Raw genomic sequence first — 20661 nt, forward strand, 5'->3', positions numbered from 1 at the left:
TGGTCGACCCGGAATCGTTGCACCCACGGGTCGACCCGAACCAACGGGTCGAACTCGCATATGGGCAGCTGCACCTACCGGTCGACCCGGAGTCGTTGCACCTACGGGTCGACCCGAACTCGTTGCACCTACGGGTCGACCCGGAGTCGTTGGAATCGAGAGTTCGACCCGGAGCGCTCCGGGTCGGTTACGGATCGCTCCGACCCGATAGGTTCGGGTCGACCCGCTCATCACTAGTGGGTACCCATGGGCCCCCCCTCATACCGCACCCCTGCGTATTGCGTAGCCGAATTTTTATAAACTCATGCAAGCAATGCATGAGGGAGGGACCTAAATGATTCTTTTTGGATAACATTGCAATATTCTCCCGATAACTTAAAGCTGTTTTACTTACCGACATAACTATTTGTCTATCATGCAATAATACATCGTACAAAAAACCTTAACGTATTTTTGTATTTTTGTATTTGTATTTATAGAGTGTAGGTTTTGTGTTTCGTTGTTGCAAACGCCAAAAAAAAAGGAGACACAGATACCCAGCGGATGTTGATGAGAAAATGTTGTATTTGCGCACAAACATACAAAAACATTGGATTAACACTAGCACCTGCCCTCTCTCTCTCTCTTTCCCTCTCGGTAAGCTTGCCGCGTTGTCTGCTGTTGCCGTTGTGTCGTTGTGGCAAAGCTCATATTAACTCATTCAAATTGTTGTTTTGTTTAAGGTTTCGTTTGTTGTTTTTTTGTTTTTTTTTTTTTTGGTGTAATTTTGTATCCGTATTTTTTGTTTTTTTTTATGTTAAATCTTGCATTTTTGGAACAACACATAACTTAAGGCTAGGCAACACGGCGCCCCCTCGGCTCTGCGCGGGGGGCGGGGGGGGGGGGGCGTCGTGCGTGTTGAAGAAATCGCACTCTCACGCATACGGACGCGTCCAGTCCAGAGCACTTAAAACGTTACCGCCGCTCGCTCGTCTCGCATGAAAAAACCTGCACGTGGGGTAAGTAAAACCAGGACTTTACATTTATTGTTTGCCATACTTTGCGTAGCACCACGTGTTACCAGCACCTTCGGTGCGCCGCGCCCTCCCGTAGCGGGGTGAGTTTTGGTTGTCCCGATCCCGTATATTTACCGTAAAATGTTGTTGGTTTTTCTTTTTTTTTTTTTAAAGTTAGGGGGGGTATGTATCTTGTTTGCATGGGTATATGAGCATACGAAATACGACAAATGTTAACAAATATAGCTCTTCATTTAGTTGTATGTTCGTTTTTTTACCGTGTGGGTCCACCCCCCACACACACTCTATGCAAGCACTGGATAGCGCTTGTTGGCTACTAATATGTTGTTTGTTCGTTTGTTGTTGGTGCGCCTCCATCAACGTCCCTTTCCATACGACGACGACGTTGGATAAGAGGTAATAGGTAGGTAGAACATCGAGTAGAATCGATCCCCGATGTCTGTGTCTGTGTGTGGGTGTGAGGGTGTGTGGCGCCGAATTTCCCGGACGTCGTCTCTACACCTCGTGTACTCAACACGCTCCTAACCGGAAACTTCCCGGTTTGCTTCCCAGGGGACGAGGTGGGACGTAATAAAAAACCAAAAAAAACCCCCTGCTTTGACTAGTTGTGAACCTCGCAGCATGCGTCATGAGTTATAACTTTATTTCCTTCCGAACACCCCGAGAGAACGGGGGACGGCGCGTCAAATAAAGTGTTTAGGAAAAGAAAAGCACTACACCTCGAGAAAGAGCTCGCGGTTTTTCTTTTTTTCATCTAATACTGAGTCTACTGTAGCTCGTTCGAACATGCGTTTCAAACACATACACTTAGCAATAAAACGCCGCGGATCGAGATGAGTTTTCCCCCGCCTCACCCTGTGCGTTCCGGTTAGGTTAATCGAAGTAAATCGAATAGAGAGGATGTATATAGCTTACGGATTAATTTAGATGTTTTTGCAAGCGCGCTTGGTCCGACATAGTTTTTTTTTTGAGTATCAATGCGTGCGTGTGTGTGAATGTGTGTGGCTATGTGTAACATGACGAAGCAATGCATCAGTTACCCACATTTCCCGGAGAGGGAAATATGTTTTGTACGGTTTTTGGGGAACGCGCGCCGGATAAAACAAAAAACCTGGGTGTGCGTTATGCAATGCTGCTGGCGTACGAGCATGAGGCCACATTATTTCTACCCCATCCCACCCCCTCTCTAGCAGCACAGTGGATGGTTGATTAACAGCCGTTCTTTGTCGATGGCTGGCATTGCAAAAGATGACCGTGGATGTGGTAGGAGGAAACATAAAATAAAACATAAAATAAATATCCATATTTGCATATATATCTATATGTATGTATGTATATATAAATATATATATATATATTGTACAACTCCTTTTCTTTTGCCCAATCGTTTCACTATTGTGGTTGAACAAAACAGTCGATCAATCGGGCTGGCTCGAGTACGAGAATGAAAGTAAAAGTAACGCAACCAAATCGATACAAAATACAAAAAAGAAAAGACTGAACAAAGACGAACACAAACAATCCCTACGGTATAAAATAAAATAGCACACAACTTAGAAGACCGCAACGAAAAACCGAAACTGTATAAAAACGTGAGCGTTTAGATAAGGTCGAAAAATGAACACGATAAACGTTGTAAAAACAAAAAAAAAAAAGAAACACACAAACACACGGTTTTGTAACCGTAGCGTATGCACAGCTTACGGTAAAGTCTGTTCTGTGGCAGGGTGCCGCCCACGTCGGCTCGTCCCTGTTCGCTCCCGGTCCATAAATCCCTTTTCCAACGCTTCCGATACCTTAAAAACATTCTCTACTATATATCCTACGGTTTTTTTTTTTAGTTATGACGCTAGTCAGAGTGCGGGTCCGGTCCCCGGCTTGTGGGAACCGGTCCGCCCCGTTCGATCACACGATTATTTGTTCAACTGTCCATAGCTGTGCTCACTGTGTCCCCGGCGGTTCCCGGGGTTTTGGCCTGCCCAACCTGCTTCGTTCGGCTCGCAACGCCATCCTCACCGCTTGCCATCGTTAATCGTTAGTCAATGCTGCCTGCTGCTGCTGTCGCTGTGTTATAGCTCGAATTCGAATCCCTGCACGGTTGCTGCTTTACCAGAGTTTGTGGTAAAAATAATTGATTTTTCGCTTGCTCCCACTGGTCCCGGTGGAAGCTATCACTTGAAACATACGTAGGTACATAAATCTATACACTTTGCGTTTTTAAATACTTAAACTAAACTTCTTCGCTTCAACCCGCTACTACGCAGCACCAACCGGGGTCGTGAAACGTAGCTGGGTCGGTATGTTGACGCGGCCGCGTGCCGGGTTGTCCGGGGTGAGGGAGGGAAATCAAACTGTATCCTGGTGTATCCTCCCCGGAACAGAGGAAGGAGCATCCGGTGTTGCCCATCGGGCAGGCTGCGATGTGAGGTTCGGCTGCAATTCCTGCGTGTACACTATTGTATATGAAGGGGGTCTTGCGTCTCCGTTGTGGTATTTATATCTACAAAAATCGAATCAGAATAAGCTGATGAGTGGGTCGGAAGTGTGGGGGAGGGGTTCGTGCGTTATAATTAGCACACAACCGTGGATACATGCGGCGTGCGTTCAGCAGTGAAATCGAGAAGGCACCAATCCAGTGCGAGGGTGCGCATGCATTAGGATAAATGCTACCTGGAACTTGCTATACTAGGCTATACGGACTATAGAGGGGAAGGAGGTTGATAGGCAGGCAGACAGGCAGGCAGGCAGGCAGCCAGGCGGGTAGGATTCAACTTAAGACTACTAAAATAAAAAACCCCGTTAACGCGGTGCTTAGTTGTAATAGTATATTTTTCACTCAAGACAAAGTGTGCGTTAGGAAATGGGTTCGCAAAAAGGTAATGTACAAAACTATAAATACAATACGTGTTATGTTAGTGCGCACAATCATCACAATGGTGAGTAACACACACACACGACACCTGCTTACGGGGGAAATGTTCCTAGCAAAAGGGGCCTTTCGGGCCATCAGCATCGCACCGAAGCTTCTGTGCCGTGCTGTGCAACATCATTCTGTGGCGCGATGGGGGGGAGGGAGGGAGGGGGGTCACTATCTGTCACGACTGCCGACTCCGCGCTCATGCTCATGCCATTCATCTCAAGCCTCGTTGAGACCCAATGCATAAGATGATAAATAAAGAACCCCAGCAGCCCAGGAAGATAGGTGGCGCTTCCGCGAGCTGCGTCGGAACCTGATTCGACACCTATGGCAACATAGCGTCCGGTTCCAAACAGTACCATGTACGTGCACGTGCGTGTGTGTGCGTGTGTGTGTGGGTCAAGTTCCACCACGGTGCCTTACATTCCTCCGCAGCAAACCCACGAATATCTCTGTGAAAAGTTTATACAGTTTTACTTCACTTTTGCTTCGATCCGGGGACATATTGGAAAGGTTGTTTAGAACATTACAACTACTCTATCGCAACAGTGCTGTGTGCAGTGATGCAGTGTTTTTCAATTAAACAAGCGCTTAGATGGGTGCAACCTGGACATGGAATACGGTGTGTGAAATTTCTCTACAGCCAAAGTTAGGTATTAGCTACCAAGCCACCAGTTTAGAAGTTTAGTGTGTATGTGTGTGTTGCCAAAATGTGCTATCAAGTGTTGCACACCATGTAAGCGCTGTTTGGTGTGATGTTTAGGACACCATCGTCGTGATCAACGCTATCCTACGATATTGCACTGTGTGTATTAACATTAAAGTCACCAGTCAAGGTGCGCTTGGACGGATAAGCTGCTTAGCTTAGTTAGCGAACCAACTAAATACTACGGCAACAACAACGGAAAACACTAGCAGATAGGTGGCCAGGGGCCGGGAGGGCATAAACGAAAAGGTTGGTGGGATGCTTACACCGGTGTCCTTCGTAACGCGCGCGTGGGGCAGCACGCCGACGCTCGACGATGTCGACGAGGTAGTCGCCGATGCCGCCGCATCGAGCGGCGGTCTCAGCGTCTGCCGTTTGGCCACAATTTCCAGCATCTCGTTGAGAATGGCGCCCTCCGCAGCAACGTCGGAAGAGTTCTTGTCTAGCTCTGTGCAAGGGGGGGGGGGGGGGGAGAAAACAGAAGCTGCTTTAGCGGGTTTGTTGTTTGTCGATAAGGTAAACGACAGGGGGATAGAGAGACCATCCGTGTCGCCGGTTGTGGGTACTACGTACTGCCAAACGATAACCGCCTGTTGAGCTCTTCCTTCAGTTGCGCGTGGCGATGCTCGAGCTGCAGCTCCTGCTGCCGTATGTTGAGCTCGTCGTCGCGCACCTTCAGCCGGGTGATGCTGCTCATGATTTCCAACCACTCCTTCACCAGCCCGTCGTCGTTAGCACCGAGGTTGGCGACGCTGTACTGCTTGAGAGTTTCACTCTCGCCGCGTAGCTCCTTTTCGATCTCCACGCCACGCGCTTCAAGATCGTTGATCTGTACCTCGATTTGTTCCTGTTCTCGTTGTATTTCTTGAGCAATTCTCAGTCTGCGAAGCAAGAGGAGAAACGGTGTGTTTAAGAAGGCATGCATCCCGTGGGACCGGTTCGCGGTTCGCACCTTTTTAATTCCGCTTGTCGTGATGTTTTCGACATTGCACGCATTTTCTTCGATTCGTTGTTCGGTTCGTTCGAAGCACCGTACTCGTCTGCAAGGAGCGAAACACGGAAAATCGATTACGTCCAGGCGGACAGGAGCAGGAGCGGTCCCATTACCCGGGGCCGAGGCACCTACCATCGGATCGCTCGTAGTTCAGCGGCAGCGGCGGAATCGGTGGCGGTTCCAGCTCCTCCGCCTCCTTGCGCCCGATCGGTTTGTAGCTGTTGTGGTGGGCGGCCGTATTCGCAGCCGCACTCCCAGCCGATGGCGACCCGTTCGAGGCGTTGCTGTTCAGGCAGTCTTCCGAGGCGCACCGGCCGTACAGCGGGCCTTCCTTTTCCTGCAGTCCAAGTGATCGAGGAGAGAGACAACGGTTAGTAATACCAGCGATGGTAAGCTCTTGACAAGGCTACGGGAGATGAATCACTATCAACCATGCGGAGCTAGGTATAACTAGAAATAACACTATCGCTCGTGAACAATGCGAATGCGAGAACGAAGCTACCGATTGCGTGAAACAGTTCAACTCAACAAACACAATTTTCAGCAAACATAAATAATTTAATAAAAAAAAAAATAATAATAAATAATAAAATAAAACCAACCATATGCGTTACCGGCCAGAGTTGTACAATTCACTGTAATGAACTAGATGTTAAAAAGTGAACAAGAACACATCCTCGGTTTACAAAACAATGCAAAATTAGCGCAATTGTTCACTTTTCATTTTCTACATGAGTTGGTAACGATTTTATTTTATTAAAAATATTCCATCTTTATCATACTTTCTCAACTCTAGTAGGAACGAAAAGCTGGCTTTACTCAATTAACAATTTAGAGTACATAACAATGACAGCTAAAGTAAAATGTCAACTTGGCCGGTACCACATAGAAAACGAGAGAATCTACAGGAGGTGTGATGGGGGGTGTGCCAATTGTCCGAAGGGAGAGGATCAAAACTAAGCAACAACTATTCGATGATTACGACCCCGAATCTGACAATCTAATGTTTTTTGAAAAAAAAGTAAGAGCTTCTTCAGCGTTCAAAATAAAGAGGATAGGAACACATACACCAAAAAAAAAGAAAACAAACACGCATGAACAGAGAAAGAAGGGGGGCGGGCGGGGTTCGGCCGTGAGTGTGAATGTGAAAATAGGTAAAACTTAGTGTTAAGCCCTTACGCCACAATTAATGCTCCTCAGATCAAAGCACGACTGTGGAAAAGAAGGTGAAATAAATACACGGAAAGCGACAATGAAAGTAGTCTGGCTGGTGGGGCGGGCGAGAGAGAGAGCTGCACGGAACCAGCAAACGGAGCCCATGGGTCAGACGGTGTGTCGTTGTGGTTGGGGTGGAAACTTGGCATGCAAGCTACCGTACCTTTGATTTATCCTTAAGCTTTGGTGAAATTTTGAACCGAAGAAAGCCTCCCGCGCCGGAGTTGGACGAGCCGCCGGTTGGAGTGACCCCGTTCGCGGCGTCATTCGGCTGCTTCGGCGACACGTCCTTGCCACCGCCACCACCGCCACCGGTTTGTGCACCGTTCTCCGCCGCCGCCGCCGCCGCCGCTTTCTTGCGTCCGTTGAAAAACTCCGACACCTTCTCGATGATGCTCTTGCGCCGCTCGCGATCCTTCCGCTTGTTGCGGGTGCGCAGCGGGGCCTCGTCGGCCCCGGCGGCGGCGGCGGCGGCGGCCACCCCCGGTGGGGAACCGGCCTCGTCGGTGGGCGTCCATGCCGGCGCCGCCGTGCTGTGTACGCAAAGATTCGGATCGGACACGCAGTCGGTCAGCTTCTTCAGCGAAGAGGCGCCGGACGAGAGGGGAGGTGCACCGCCGGGCGACGGGGTCTGCGGATCGGCCGGATGCTGATGGTGATGATGGTGGTGGTGGTGGTGGTGGTGCGGCTGGTGCTTCAGCAGTGACACATCGTTGACGCTCTTCGAGCTGATCAGCTTGCTCCGATGATGATGGTGATGCTGCTCCTTGCTCTTGACATCGTCGGATTGGTTCAGCCCGTCGTCGTCGTCGTCCGTTAGGCCGCGCAGATTGATGTGGTACTTTTTGCGCAGCAAGAGCAGCCGATCCTCGGGCGACAGGCCCAGGTCTTGGTTCGATTTCAGCCGCGCCCGGGAGCGCGCTTCCTCGCGCAGCTGGTCGGTCGTGAGCAGCAGCGCATCGGAGTCGGTGCCCGACGCCATCGCCTGCGGACGGGGCGTAACGAGCTGTGGCTCGACGCCGAAATGGCTGGAAGCAACAAGGGAAGGTTCGGCACCCCCGCCGGCCGCTGTATCAATGGTCGACGCCTCCGTACCGGCGGGGCGGAACATCGCACCGGCGTAGGCGTTGTGCACCTGCTGCACTTCCATCGGTGTGTCCGCTCGCTGGGCACTGAGGCTACGCTCGGCAGCGGCCACGGTCGGCGGTGCGTTGGCTGGCGACGCGCCAACGAGCAGCGCATTGTTGCGGTTCCGGCTGCGATTGAGCCGCTTCTCGGCGTTCAGCTGCTTCTTCGTCTGCAGCTTGTCCATCACCAGATCGTGGATGATGTCCTTCTGCTTGACGCGCTCCATCGCAATCTCTTCCATCTTTTTCTCCACACTCTTCGGCGGCTCGGCGGCGGTGGCCGGCTGACCGTAACCGCCGGTCCAGCCGTCGTCGGGGCCAGGGCCACCACCACCGCAGCCAGCGGCTGGGAGCACCGTCGTGCCGTTGCTGCTGGTGGGACTGTCCTCCAGCGCCGTGTTGGGCAGTGTGTCTGCCAGCTCCTCACCGCCATCCGGACCGAGCGAATCGTCGTCCATCGTCGCCGTCCCGAGCTCACCCTTCGACGTCTTCCGTTTGTACTTCTTCACATCGAGCGAGTTGCGCGCGTTGCTGATCTGCTGGATCTTGTGCTGCAGCCGCTTGACGTACTCCTCGTAGCCGACGTCCTCGACGCGCTTGAACGAGTCCCGGCGACCCTCCTTCCGGTCGAAGCTGGTGCGCCGGACCGGCAGCGAGTCGACCAACACCTTGCGCACCGGTAGCATCAGCTTGCTGTAGTCCGGCAGCGCCGGCGCTCGCTTCGACTCGGTGAACGTCGAGCTGAACGACGTGAGGCTGCCGGCGCAACTGCTGCCCGCCTCCACACCACCACCACCACCCGCGCGCGCTACAATGCTCACCTCCGAGCTGACGCTACTGTCCGGCACGGCGCTCACCATCGTCAGGGGTTCGCTTTCCTCCGCGGCCGCCGACTTGGTGCTGGCCGAAGCGCCCGCCTCCAGCATGGACACCGCCAGCACCAGGCTGTCCTCTTCGATGTCGTTCATGGCGGGCGGGGCACGACCGGCGGCGCCCCAGGTGACGTCCCCGGTCGCCTTCTGACTCTGGCCGACGAGCGCTGAGAAGGTGATCTTCGCCGGTGGCTCCTCGTTCATCGGCGTTTTGGTGTCGTCCGGGCCGAGCAGATACGAGCCCTGCTCGATGTAGTCCACCCGGCCGGCAATCTGCTTGTTGATGGCCTCGACCACCTGCAGCGGCTGCTGCAGGCTGGCGGCGGCAACGTTCGCGCCGTAACCGAGGTGCGCCACCGCGGGCAGCGTTGGTGGCGGCGGCTGGTACAGCGTGCGCTGCGATTCCACCCGCGGATCCATGATCTCCACGTAGCCCCGGTTGCGCAGCATCATCCGGTTGGTGGTCGAGTACGTCTCGACGCAGCTCTCCTCCTCCGAGCCGGTGTCCATGAACTCGATATCCTCCAGCGCGAGGTTGCGGATGATGCCATCTTCGGTGGCGGCACCACCATCCGGTGCACGGGCCGCGATCCCCCCACCATTCACCAGCCGCTTCTGCTGCTGCTGCTGGAGCAGCCGAGCCTGCCGCAGTCGCTGATTGCGCCGCATCGTGCGATTGTTCGCGTTCAGTGCGAACTCGATGTCGACGAAGTTCTCCGACACCGCGTCATCGGCCGCCCAGTCCGAGAGCTCCGTTTCGGTCAGGTTGTTCTGCGTCGTCAGCTCCGTGTCGTCCTGCGAGTCGGAGTCGCCGTCCCCATCGACCACCCCCTTCGCCCCTGGCCGTGCGAGCGCGTGCGACATGACGGGAGCCACCGGCGGCTGCGACTGCGGCTCGCTCGCCATCGGTGTACGCTCGTTGTCCGTGTCGGCGTCGGCCGCCGGTTTGTGGTGCGCCACCAGGTTGAGATACTTTGGTTTCTGTGGCGCCGGTGCCGGCGCGTCCAGCACGAACGGCAGATTGCGCAGGGTGTCGATTTTGTTCTCGTTCTTCGTGTCGAACTTCGAGAAGCGCGGATTCCGCTTGGTGACAAAGTCCGACGACAGCGGCGAGATGCGCTCGGCGGCGGCGGCGACGCTCGGCTCGATCGCCGGTGGCGTCGGTGTTTTGGCGCGGTCCTCGTCCGGTTCCGCCATTCGCTCATCACCATCTTCATCATCCATCGGTTGCTTTGGCTGGCCGTTCACCTCCTTGACGTCGTCGGTGTCGCACGGAGGCGGTGGCACCGGCTCGCTGCATTCCACCACCGTGTTGATGCTGTCCTGGTTCATCTCCTCCTGCAGCAGCTGCGCCGCGATCTGCGTGTCCGGCGGCAGCTGTTCCATCAGCTTCAGATCCTCCGGATCGCCGATGTACCGCCCGTCGATGATCATCAGGCTGTCGATCTGCATCAGCTCGCCGGTGGCGTCGCGCACCTCCAGCCGCGGCACAAACCGCTCGTCGTTCTGCGTCTCCGGGCTGGTGGTCGAGTCGAGGATGAAGTGCGGTATGTCCTCGACGCTCGACGTACTGTTGCTGCTGCCGGTGCTGCCCCCGTTCCGGTTGCTGCCCGACTCCGATATGCTGTCCGACTCGATGCCTCTCTCGTCCTCCTCTTCCTCCTCTTCCTCCTCCTCCTCTTCTTCCTTCGTCGCCCAAGGCACGGTCGGTACCTCCAGCGTCGTCTCGTGGCATCCCTCCTCACCGGGCGGCGAGGAGGACGATGCGGACGGCTGCTGTGGCTCCACCTTCACCACCCGGTTGGGCCGGGTACCGTTCACGACGGCGGCCGGGCTCGAGCCGTCGATCTTGTTCTCGTTGCTGTCGATGCGTACGATGTCCGGAGGTGTCTTTCTCGTGCCACCGGACTGTTCCCCGTTGACGGGCGCCCCGGGCGCGATGCTGAAATCGAGTGTCGTCTCCACCAGCGACCGATCGCAGTTGGGTGAGTCGTGGGCGGTGAGATCGAGGTACGCGTGCTTGAGGTTCGAGATGTACTTCAGCTCGTGCCCCTGCTGCTGCTGCTGCTGCTGCTGCTCCCGACCGGCATTCCCGGCCGCGGCCAGCTCGGCCGCGTTACCCTCGCCCGCTTTCGTTTTCTCCGGCGTCACGAGATCGATGATCTGCATGTCCACGTCCTCGTTGTTGTTGAAGTTGTTGTTGATGTTATTGTTATTGTTGTTGTTCAAGCCAGGTGAACGTTCGCCGGCGTGCTCGTCCGGCACGTTCGTCTGTTTCGCCCTGTTTGAGTGACGCGGCGAAGCAACCGGGGGCGGCTTACCGCTCGCTTCGTGTTCTTTGGCGACGGCACTGGTTTGGAACGGTCCGTTTAATTTGGCCTCGTTCAGCTTGTTCTCGACCAGCGTCGAGTTGATGGTTTCCACCAGCGAAAGGCGCTTGGCAGGCGCGTTCCCGTTCGCTGCCGGCTGACCGGCCGGGCACTGGTTCTCTTGTTCGGTGTCGACGTGCATCTTCTCGTGGGTGGCGGATGGCAGTTGCTGCTGCTGCTGCTGCTCCTCGGCCTCAGCCAACCCGCCGCCAACCGGCGAACCGAGGGCCGGTTTCAGTACCGCCGGAATGGCAGACGACGCCGGCGCCGCCGCCGCCGGATTCAGCAACTTCTGGCACTCGGTGATGTTGGAGTGGAAGCTTTTGAACTTCGAGTCCAGGGCCGACGCCGAGCCGGACTTGAGCACACCGAGCCCGCCCGTACCCTCGCCGAGCAGATACTTCTTCTTCAGCTCGAGGCTCTTCTTCGACGCGATACCCTCGGTGCTGGCCGTTTTGCTGAGCCCGTAGTCGCCCGGGCGCGGTACGGCCAGCGGGGCCCGACCCGCCTGCACCAGCTTGATCGTCGGATCCACCTCGACCAGCGGCTTGAACTCCAGGTGGAACGTTGGCGGCACACGCAGCGGCTCCTCGTCGTCGAACTCCGAGTCGGTCGAAATTTCCGTCGAGTTCACCTCCGAGTCGGACGCACCCTGCGGATGGGAGGAACGAAACACAAACGTACATTAGAAGCTGCCCATAACAACAAATATGTGTTTTTGTTTGTGGTTTAATGACACAGACACTCCGCTGGACAGAGGGCGCGCGCATCTGCCGGGGGGGTTGGTTAAATGGGGCCTCAGATACCAGCGCATCATTCAAAAGAAATGCCACGTAGCACAGCGGTTTGACATGGGGGAGTTGCAGGTTAGGCAGTGTCGGAGAAAACAATAAATTTCCACTATACTATTCCTAATAGTGTGTGTCGTTTGTTGCAAAACATTTACGTGAGTCTCGACAGTTACTTGTGACACCAAAGGCAGACCTTAGTTCGTGCCGTACTGTTTTGTCCGACGCTGTCGATGAGTATACCTTTAACAACAACTTACAAACACCGTACGCTAAAGAGATGCCATCGGAAAAGGGCAACAAACAACAGCACATCACACGAAGTTAGTTTTGAATGCAGAGAGCAGCGTAACGAAGCAGCGGGCCGGTTTGGGCAGAAAGTAGGGACCGAAATCATCGAACTTTGGGATTGTCCGGTCGAGCAAGGCAATAAGACAATGGCTCCAGTTAAGGATGAACCTCACACAACAGTTCGTTAGCTGACGTAAGGCATGGAAACTCTCCTGCGTTTTTTTTTTTTGGAAGGCCCAAGGCGGAAAGTGATTTGCCGTTTTCCCTCGGTATGTACATAATTCGTTTGAGCATTTTTGACTAATATTGTTCCCTCGCCTCGCGGAGGAGGAAAGGTAAGAGAAGCGTGAGCAAACGCCAACACCCTCGGGGGGCAAAAACGAGCAAGCGTTTAGAGAAACGCTTCACCAGCTGAAAACAAACGTAAATGCAAATTATAATGAACAGAATTATTAGCGCGCGCAGTGTGAAACGTGAAGTTTGTTAAACCAAAGCAAAATATATATATATATATATCGAAACAACAATCAACTAAACCAGCTTGCAACAACGAAAACAGCTAAAGTAAAAGAGATTTAAGTAAAACAAAAACAAAAAAACGATGGTAGACAAAACGCAAATAAGAACAAAAGAAAAAAGAAGGAAATTAGAGAAGAAAAACAGAAAGGAACAGTCAACACAACCAACATCAGCACACTGTCACAACGGGGATTACCTCCACGCGCTTCTCATCAATTCAATTCTCTCATCTCATCTCTAGTGCGTCCGAACGAACGCAGGGGGTAGTGCCTCCAGCAATGGAATGCGAAACCGGATCGAGCTCGGGGCCTTCAGCGCGCAGAGAGTAGACAACAATCGGTAGCCGAACCCGGGGGGGGGGGGGATCGATGGAGACAGTCGGCGGAACAAAAACACAGGTGTGGAGCCAAAAAGGGACACAAATAAACAAAATCCAATGCCTTCGGCATTCGGTGATCTGCACAGTGGGAAGTGGTTGTTGTGTTGTGGCGGCCAGATTCAAGTAGAGTTGCGGTTGTTGTTGTTGTTGTTGTGCATGGTTGTAGTATGATGTGGCGGGAGGGAGCTCGGGGTGTTGGTGCGATGTGCTACTGTAACGCGGGACTGGACACACACATAAAGAGCGAGGCTCGAGGCACAACAAGCACGACAGGACACGAACGAAAGGGCAGCGCATGACGCTTCCTGAGCACCAAATGGCGATGGGCACAAACGGATGCGGTGATTTGTTGAATGGATCAGCAGGTGCGAAGCGTCGAACGTTTTGCTAACTGCTTCGTGTGGGATGTGTAAGGGGGTTGACGGACTGTTTCTCGTTACTAGGAAAGGCTGCCAGTGACAGTGACTGCTGCATTGCATGATGGTGGAGATGACGTGGCGTGGGTGGAGCTAGAGGTGGGATGTGGATGGATCGAATGGAGCCGGCGGCGGCTGCTTAGGAAATGTTACAGTTTTCTCGCGTACGTGACGTGTCGCCACGTCCCCGCCGATGGTCGTAGGAGGAGCGTGGTCCCGCACCTCCCAACGCCGCCGACGACGAGGAGCTGGCAAGCGGGTACTCCTTGCCACGGTTGGTGTAGTGGAGCATGCGGGACGGCTGTGTGATCGCCTTGGTCTGGATGCGGCTCATGGCGGCGGCGCCCGAGGTGCCGTAGGTCGAGCCGGAAGCGTACGACGTGCCAGCCGTGCTGGTGGTCGGGGCACCGCCGGCACGGTGGTAGTGATGGTGGGAGCTGCTGGCCACCGGGTACGCCAGGTCCGGCTCGTCGTCGCTGTCGTGCTCGAGCATCTCGCGGATGTACGGATTCGGATCGTTGCGCGTCAGCTGCGTGCGGATGTACTTGTTGGTCTTCTCGTGCAGCCGGTGGCTGCGATCGACGATATGGCGGTCTTCGGCGTCGTAGCGCCGCGAGTACTGCGATCGGGCAATGTCGCGCGCCGGCAGATCGTACCGGCTCGACGTCATCGGTACGTGGGCGGCCGTTTTGGAGCGCCCGAGGGGCACGGTGCTGGCGGCGTAGTAGCCACCATCCTCCACCATGGTTGGATAGTGGTGATGGTACGCCGGTTCCTTGACGTACTTGGCAGGTGCGCGCTGGATCGGTACCGGTATCTCGTGGAACACCGGCTCACGGCGGTTCGCCTTCGGGATGTACTCCTCCGGATCGTAGGAGCGTGGCAGCGGCTGCATCGGAGGCGAGTTGTGCGGACCACGGATCGGCTTGGGTACGTACTCGTCCGGATCGTAGTCGCGTGGCAGCGTGGGATCGAGGTCGCACAGCTCCGGACCACGCCTGTTGATCCGCGGCACGTACTCTTCCGGATCGTAATCCTTGGGGATGGCCTTGCGGCGCATCGGGCGCGCCCGCCGGATCTCCAGATCTTCGATGCGCTTCTCCAGTGTCTTGATGTCTGGCTTCGGTTTCGCGCCACCCTCGTAGTAGGTGACGCCCCGGTCGAGGATCGCTTCCCACTTGGAGAAGTCGGTGGTCCTCGGACGGGGCGACTCCCGGTCGATGTCAACCTTCGGCGGTTCCACCGTATCCTTGCGCCCACGCGCCACATCCGTCATGGACTTGTTCTTGCGGAACTTGCTACCCTGGCCCCGCCAGCGTGCCCCGGCCGACTGGTCGCGTAACGTCGACAGTTCCTCGTCCGAGCCAAACTGGTCGAGATCGAGATGGCGCAGGCGCGGATCGACCAAGTGGCGCGAGCGTGCCGGTGGCTCCACCTCATACTCGAAGTCGCGCAGTTCCTCGAACTTTTGCTTCAACGATCCTCGCCGGCGGCTGCCACCGGCACCCGGGACCGCCAGCCGGTCGCAGGACTTCGAGCGACGCACCTTCGTGGAGCCGCGGCGGCGCCCACCGTCGGCCGCCGGATCGGGCACGACGAAGAACGTGTCGACCACCTCCTCGTTCTGCTTCACGAACACCTGCTCGATGGCGATGTTCTCGATGCTGGCCGACTTGCGCGCCCTCCAGGGATCGATACAGATGGAGTTGTCGAAGGCGCGGCTCGCCGCTCCCGGGGCGGTGCTTCGCATCGCCGCCGGTGGCGACGTCTCGCTAGAATCCACCTTTTTCTGGCGTCGCAGCGGCCGCTGGGGCTGCTGGTCGGCGCTGACCATCGCCACCACCGGTTCTTCGCGCGCCGCCTTTTCCGCCAGCAGCTGCTTGTACGCCTGGAACTCGGACCGCTCCTGGTGGACAGTGTCACGCGCCGGCGGTTCGTACACGACCGGCGCTCCAAAATCTGCTCCAACCAACCCGGATGTAATGTCCTTGAGGATGTGTGCGTAATCGCCCGACATACCCTGCGTCGAGGGTTGCGGCTCGCGGTGCTCCTCGGCAGGTGGGGTGGTGGTGTGCAGCGTGTACACCTGTATGGCTTGAGGCATCACCAACGCCGTACTCTTCAGCGCATCCATACATCCCAGGCTCTTCATCGGCTCTGGGGGCTTCTGTACGTCGCTGGCAGGGGACTGTGGCTGTTCGTGGTGCTGCTTCTTTGTCGTCGAGCTAACCACGTCCGGCATCAGCCGGTCCGCTTCCGTCAGCACGGCACTCGAGCTGATCAAATCGGTCGACGGCTTCTTGCTAACATCTTCCACCGCAGCAAGCGCCGTTTGTGACACGACATCAGTCGCAGCCTTCGTGAGCAACGCCTTCATCGGTACTGCGTCCACCTTCGCCTCTGCCTTAGCGGAGACATTCCTTGCAGCGGCCAGTTTTTCCGTCAGCTGCGAAACGGTGGTCTTGAACTCTTTATCCGATAATTGCTTTCCTCCCGAGCCTTCCTTGGTTTCCGGCGGCGCCCGGACAGTGTTTGTAGACACCACTTTGCCCTCCGTCTTGACCGCCACCGGAATACTCTGTACGGACGCACTCTTTAGGTGCCGGGAGCTAGGTCCACCAGCTTGCACTTGCGTACGCCGCTCCAAATCAATGTTCGGGATGCGGTTAGTGGCAATCGATGGAGTGGCCTTACCGACGGGTACCTTGCTTCCCGCAGGTTCGCCAATGTCCAGCAGCAACTTGTCGAAGTCAACCTCCGCTAGGACGGCGGACTCCTCCTCAGCCTTTTCATCCAGCAGCTCATCGAAGTCGGTCACCGGCGCCGGCAGTGGTTTCTTGACGGTTTCATCGCGAGCAAGGATACTCTGACGCTCGTCAACGTTCGCCTTCGGGAGCCCCACGGGTGCCACGACGTTCGGTTTGCGCGGCACGGCGTACTGTTCCTTGATCTGCGCGGAACGCTCCAGCCGGATCTGCATCTTCTCCTCACTGCCGAGCCGCTCGGTGGTAAGGTTGCTGGTGCTGGCGGCAAGCGTTCCTCCCAGTGGCTTAGCGATCACGCTGGCGCCTCCAGTGGTGGTCTTCTTGCCGGGCGCCGCTGCCTCACGGATCACCTCCATCCGCAACTCGGCGGACGTTCCGGCAGTGGTCGCGATCGAGTTCGCTCGCTGCAGCTTGTTGAACTCCTTCTGGAAGGAGGTCTTCTGCCGCTGCTTCGGTATGGGCAGGTCGTCCAGCAGCACCTCCATCACCAGCTGATTGATACCGTCCCGACATTGGGGCGCACACGCCCCACTGTCGCCCGTCGGCTTCACCGCTGGCGTCAGCAGGGTGCTACGCAGTTCCGATAGCGTTCTGGGGACGGGCGCGTTCTCGACCTGCTCCTCCACCTTCTCTTGGCAGGCAAAGATGGCTTCGTGCTTCCGGCGAAGTTCATCGAAGCGCTTCTCGTCCGACGACAGCGTGCGGGAGCGGGAGAGTCTAGGCGGTACCTTCACCGGTTCCTCCGATTCCAGCGCTGGCTGTCGCTGGCCATCTTCCTTGGCAGCCGTCACTGTCGGTTTGGTCGGTTCTGTCTGCGGTTCTGGTTTGGCAACGTCCTCGCGTTTGTTCGACGATGACGCACCCTTCGTCACGTCTGCCCTACCCATTGTTGTTGTTTTGCTCATCGTAGGCGATGGCATTTCATTCGGTTCGCTCGGCTTTGCCTCAACTGGCGTGTCAACTGGCTGCATTTGGCGCAACGCGGCTAGCGGCGTCGGGCCCTTAACCATCGCATCCTTAGATACGACGGCAAAGGCCGACTTTGCTTCCATGTCTCGCTTCGGTGCGGGCGTTTTCTTGGTCCGGGTAGCTTGGCTCGGTGTGTCCGTCTCGGAGGCTCCCGCTCCCGGACCAGTGGCGTTTGGTTTGGTTTGTTCGTGTTGGTTGCGAGTGGCTTGCGGTGACGATTGCTTGAGCGAAATCTGTACGCTAGAGATAGCTTTCCTCGGTGGGCTCGGCGTTCCAGCCGTCGGTTGCGGCGCCCCCGTTGTTCCAGTCTTCTGCACCGAAGCACTGACCGACGTCGCTGTCACCGCCGGACCATTCACCGTCGGAGTCGCATCCGGTGTCCTGGTGCTCTTCTGCGCCTGTGTCTCCGTGCCGCAACCACTCGCCTGCCTCTTCTTCTGCGCTGTCGCCGCCCGTGGTGTACTCGGCGATTTCGGCTCCTTCGCTTCTTTGCTCGTTGTTGTCGTCGTCGTCGTCGTCGTCGTTGTCGGCTTCTGTTGAGGGGTCTTCTGAAAGGGCTGCAAAGTAAGCTTATCACTGTTACCACGGTGAGGGAGGAGGATGGCAGCGGCAGCCGCGTCGTTGCGCTGCCGCTCCCCTGCCTCCGGTTCCTCCTCATTAACCCTACCTAGCTTGACGCCCGACGGAACCTTCACACCTAGGCCGCCCGATTCCACCGTCCGTTCGTCTTCGTGCGCGGTCAGATCAATCAACGAGGAGGATCGCGTGTCCAGCTTGGACAGGCTCGCCAGGTAAATCTCCTCGAGCGTCTCCTGCATCTTCACCGGTATCTCTATCCTGAACGCCGGTCGTTTGAGCGTCAACTTCGGCACTCCCGGCGCCGCCGTCGGCTGCGGATTGCTCACCTTCTTGCCGGTGAAATATCGCTCGTTGTTCCCGACCTCTGCGGCGTTTATCGTGGCCGTTTGCTTCGCCACCGAAGGCAGTGCCTTCCGAGCGCCCTTCGGGCTCGACTTGTTCGACTTCGGTTCGCCGAGAATGGCGTCGAAGGTGTCGACCAGCGTATCGTCGACGTCCTGCAGTAGGTCCTCGAACAACTGCTCGTCGACGTCGGGTGACGTGCGTTCGGGTACCGCCACCTTGGGGTTTTGCTTGGGCACCGGCGGCTTACGCTGGGTAGCGGACGGCGCCGGGGCCGGCTGTTGAGCCACGGCAACATCCGTCTTGGATTTCTTAATCGGTTGGAAGGCCAAAATGTTCTTCTTCGGCGGTGGTGCGACGGCCGGTGGAGGTGGTGGTGGTGGTGCCACCGCGCTGCCCGTGCTGGATTTGCGCACGGGCAGCGGTGACTCGATGCTGCTCTTGCGCGATATGGCCGGCGAAACCAGCGATGAGGGTGGCGTCGACGAGGACGCGTTCGACTTGGCGCCCGCTCCGAAGTACTTCAGCAGGTCCGTCTCGCTCGGCTTCTTGCGCCCCAGCGCGGGCGACCCCTCGACGCTCGAGACGGACGTGGGCGTACCACCACCACCACCACCGGTGGCCGCCTTGCCCGGGAAGTACTTGGCCAGCTTGCCACCCTGCAGCGCCGTCACGTCCTTGTTCGGCAGCTGCTTCGGTTTGCTGCCGGACGCGAAGAACTTGGCCACGTCCTTCTCGCTCTTAACGCCCACCACCTTCGGCCCGCCGTCCACCGCCGACCGGATCGACTGCATGTTGTTCGCGAACTTGCGCGCCTCCTGCACCTTCGAGCGCCTGTCCAGCGCGGCCTGCTCCGCCTTGATCTGGCGCAGAAACTCGTCCGCCTCGTCGCCGTCGGTGTTCGCCGAGCGGCGGCGGTGGCTCCGGGCGCTCAGCGCCGGGCTGGAGCACTGGCTGCCGCACGACGAGATCGGCGCACCGGACGCCTCCTGGATGAGGCGATCCAGCTCCGCCTCGCTGCCGCGCAATGGCGACGCACCGAGCTTGCGATGCTTCTTGAGCGTCGGCGTTGGAGGCGCCGAAGGTACCGACGAGGACTGCTGCTTCTTCACCGATGGCACGGGAGACGGTGGAATCGGCGGCACGGAAGCCCGTGCACTCGGGGACGCTGTTTGCGGCGATGCCTGTGGTGTGATGTTGGTGGTTTTCGTGCTAGTAACGGATGATTGTGGCACGGGGAATGGTAATGACGCGGATGCAAGCGATTGTGACCCATGCGGTCGTGTGCTGGTGGTAGCTGTGGTAGTAGTAGTAGTAATAACAGCAGTAGCTGTTGCTGGCTGTGGTGGAGGCGATGAGTTTTGCGACTTTGGTTTGATCAGTGTGCTGAGGCTGTTCATGAGACCACCGAAGAAGGAGGTACTTTTCGATTTGCTACCGCCTGTGTCCCCAGCAGCGCTACCGCGCAGTCCCGCCGCGGGTGAAACCCCGGCCCCCTCCGGGGACTCCGTCGTCTGCGCGTGGAGCCACTGCTCGCGCACGCTCAGCTTCTTGAGCATGCGCTCCTTGAGGGCCCGATCTTCGGCGCTTTCCGCTGCACCCTGGTGCCCGGTCGCGGTGTCAACGGTGGCACTTCCGGTCGCTTGTGCCGCATCGTGGGGCGCCGGGACGCCCTTCGGGGAGCTAGCGGTGGAAACGGTACTTGCGAAAACCTGCTAAATATGAGTAATAAAACGGTATTTTGGGGTGTGTTTTCGTTTTGTCACACGCCACTCGCACAGTTTGTGGTGAATATTCGATTTATTCAGCATACACCGTGTGTGTGTGTGCGTGTGTACGTGCGGTGTCGCATGTGGGTCAGAAATAAATAAATAAAAAAGAACAATGAAATATAGTAATGCCTCTTCCGCCCCTCTCGAACGCCGCTCGCTTGGAACCGACAACAACGCTCGACTCGTCGATTTCTCTCTAAATATTAAATATGCTGCCAGGGTGGGGGAGGGCTGGACAGGGGTGTAGAGGGGGGGGGGGGGGGCTTGCGGAAAAGAAAATGTCGGGCTACCAACAACACACACACACAGACGAAACGCGCAGTGCGCTGCGAGCCCGATCGTCTTACCTCGGTTTCCGTATCGGTCGGCAGCAGCGGAAGCGGCAGCAGGTTGACCTCCTGGCGGCGCATTTCGCGGGCGCGAGCCAACTCCTCGCCCTCCGTTTGCGACTCAACCTCGTCGTCATCTTCTGTGTCGAAACGTACATGGAACAAACAATAACAGAGACGACAAGAGAAGAGAAGAAAATTAGATGTAACAACGATACTGAACAAGTTCCAGTAAAAAGTGACTGGTTTAAACAAGACAAGTAAACAAACACTAAACGAGCCCAAAACCATAGATA

General features: G+C 56.4%; 1 protein-coding gene across 1 annotated transcript in view; it reads right to left on the minus strand.

The window, feature by feature from the left end:
* Nucleotides 1-2784: 2784 nt before the first annotated feature.
* Nucleotides 2785-20661, minus strand: part of LOC131268668 (F-actin-monooxygenase Mical) — a 58391-nt gene continuing 40514 nt past the window's right edge. The window contains exons 11-19 of the mRNA XM_058270908.1: nt 20384-20502; nt 10645-11868; nt 7012-10587; nt 6813-6845; nt 5766-5970; nt 5592-5679; nt 5213-5520; nt 4906-5087; nt 2785-3516 (exon numbers count right to left, since the gene is read on the minus strand). Coding sequence (XP_058126891.1) covers nt 3511-3516; nt 4906-5087; nt 5213-5520; nt 5592-5679; nt 5766-5970; nt 6813-6845; nt 7012-10587; nt 10645-11868; nt 20384-20502 — 5741 coding nt within the window. The 3' untranslated portion in view covers nt 2785-3510. The remainder of the gene's footprint in view (nt 3517-4905; nt 5088-5212; nt 5521-5591; nt 5680-5765; nt 5971-6812; nt 6846-7011; nt 10588-10644; nt 11869-20383; nt 20503-20661) is intronic.

This window comes from Anopheles coustani, chromosome X (genome assembly GCF_943734705.1).
Source record: "Anopheles coustani chromosome X, idAnoCousDA_361_x.2, whole genome shotgun sequence".
NCBI classification, from domain to species: domain Eukaryota; kingdom Metazoa; phylum Arthropoda; class Insecta; order Diptera; family Culicidae; genus Anopheles; species Anopheles coustani.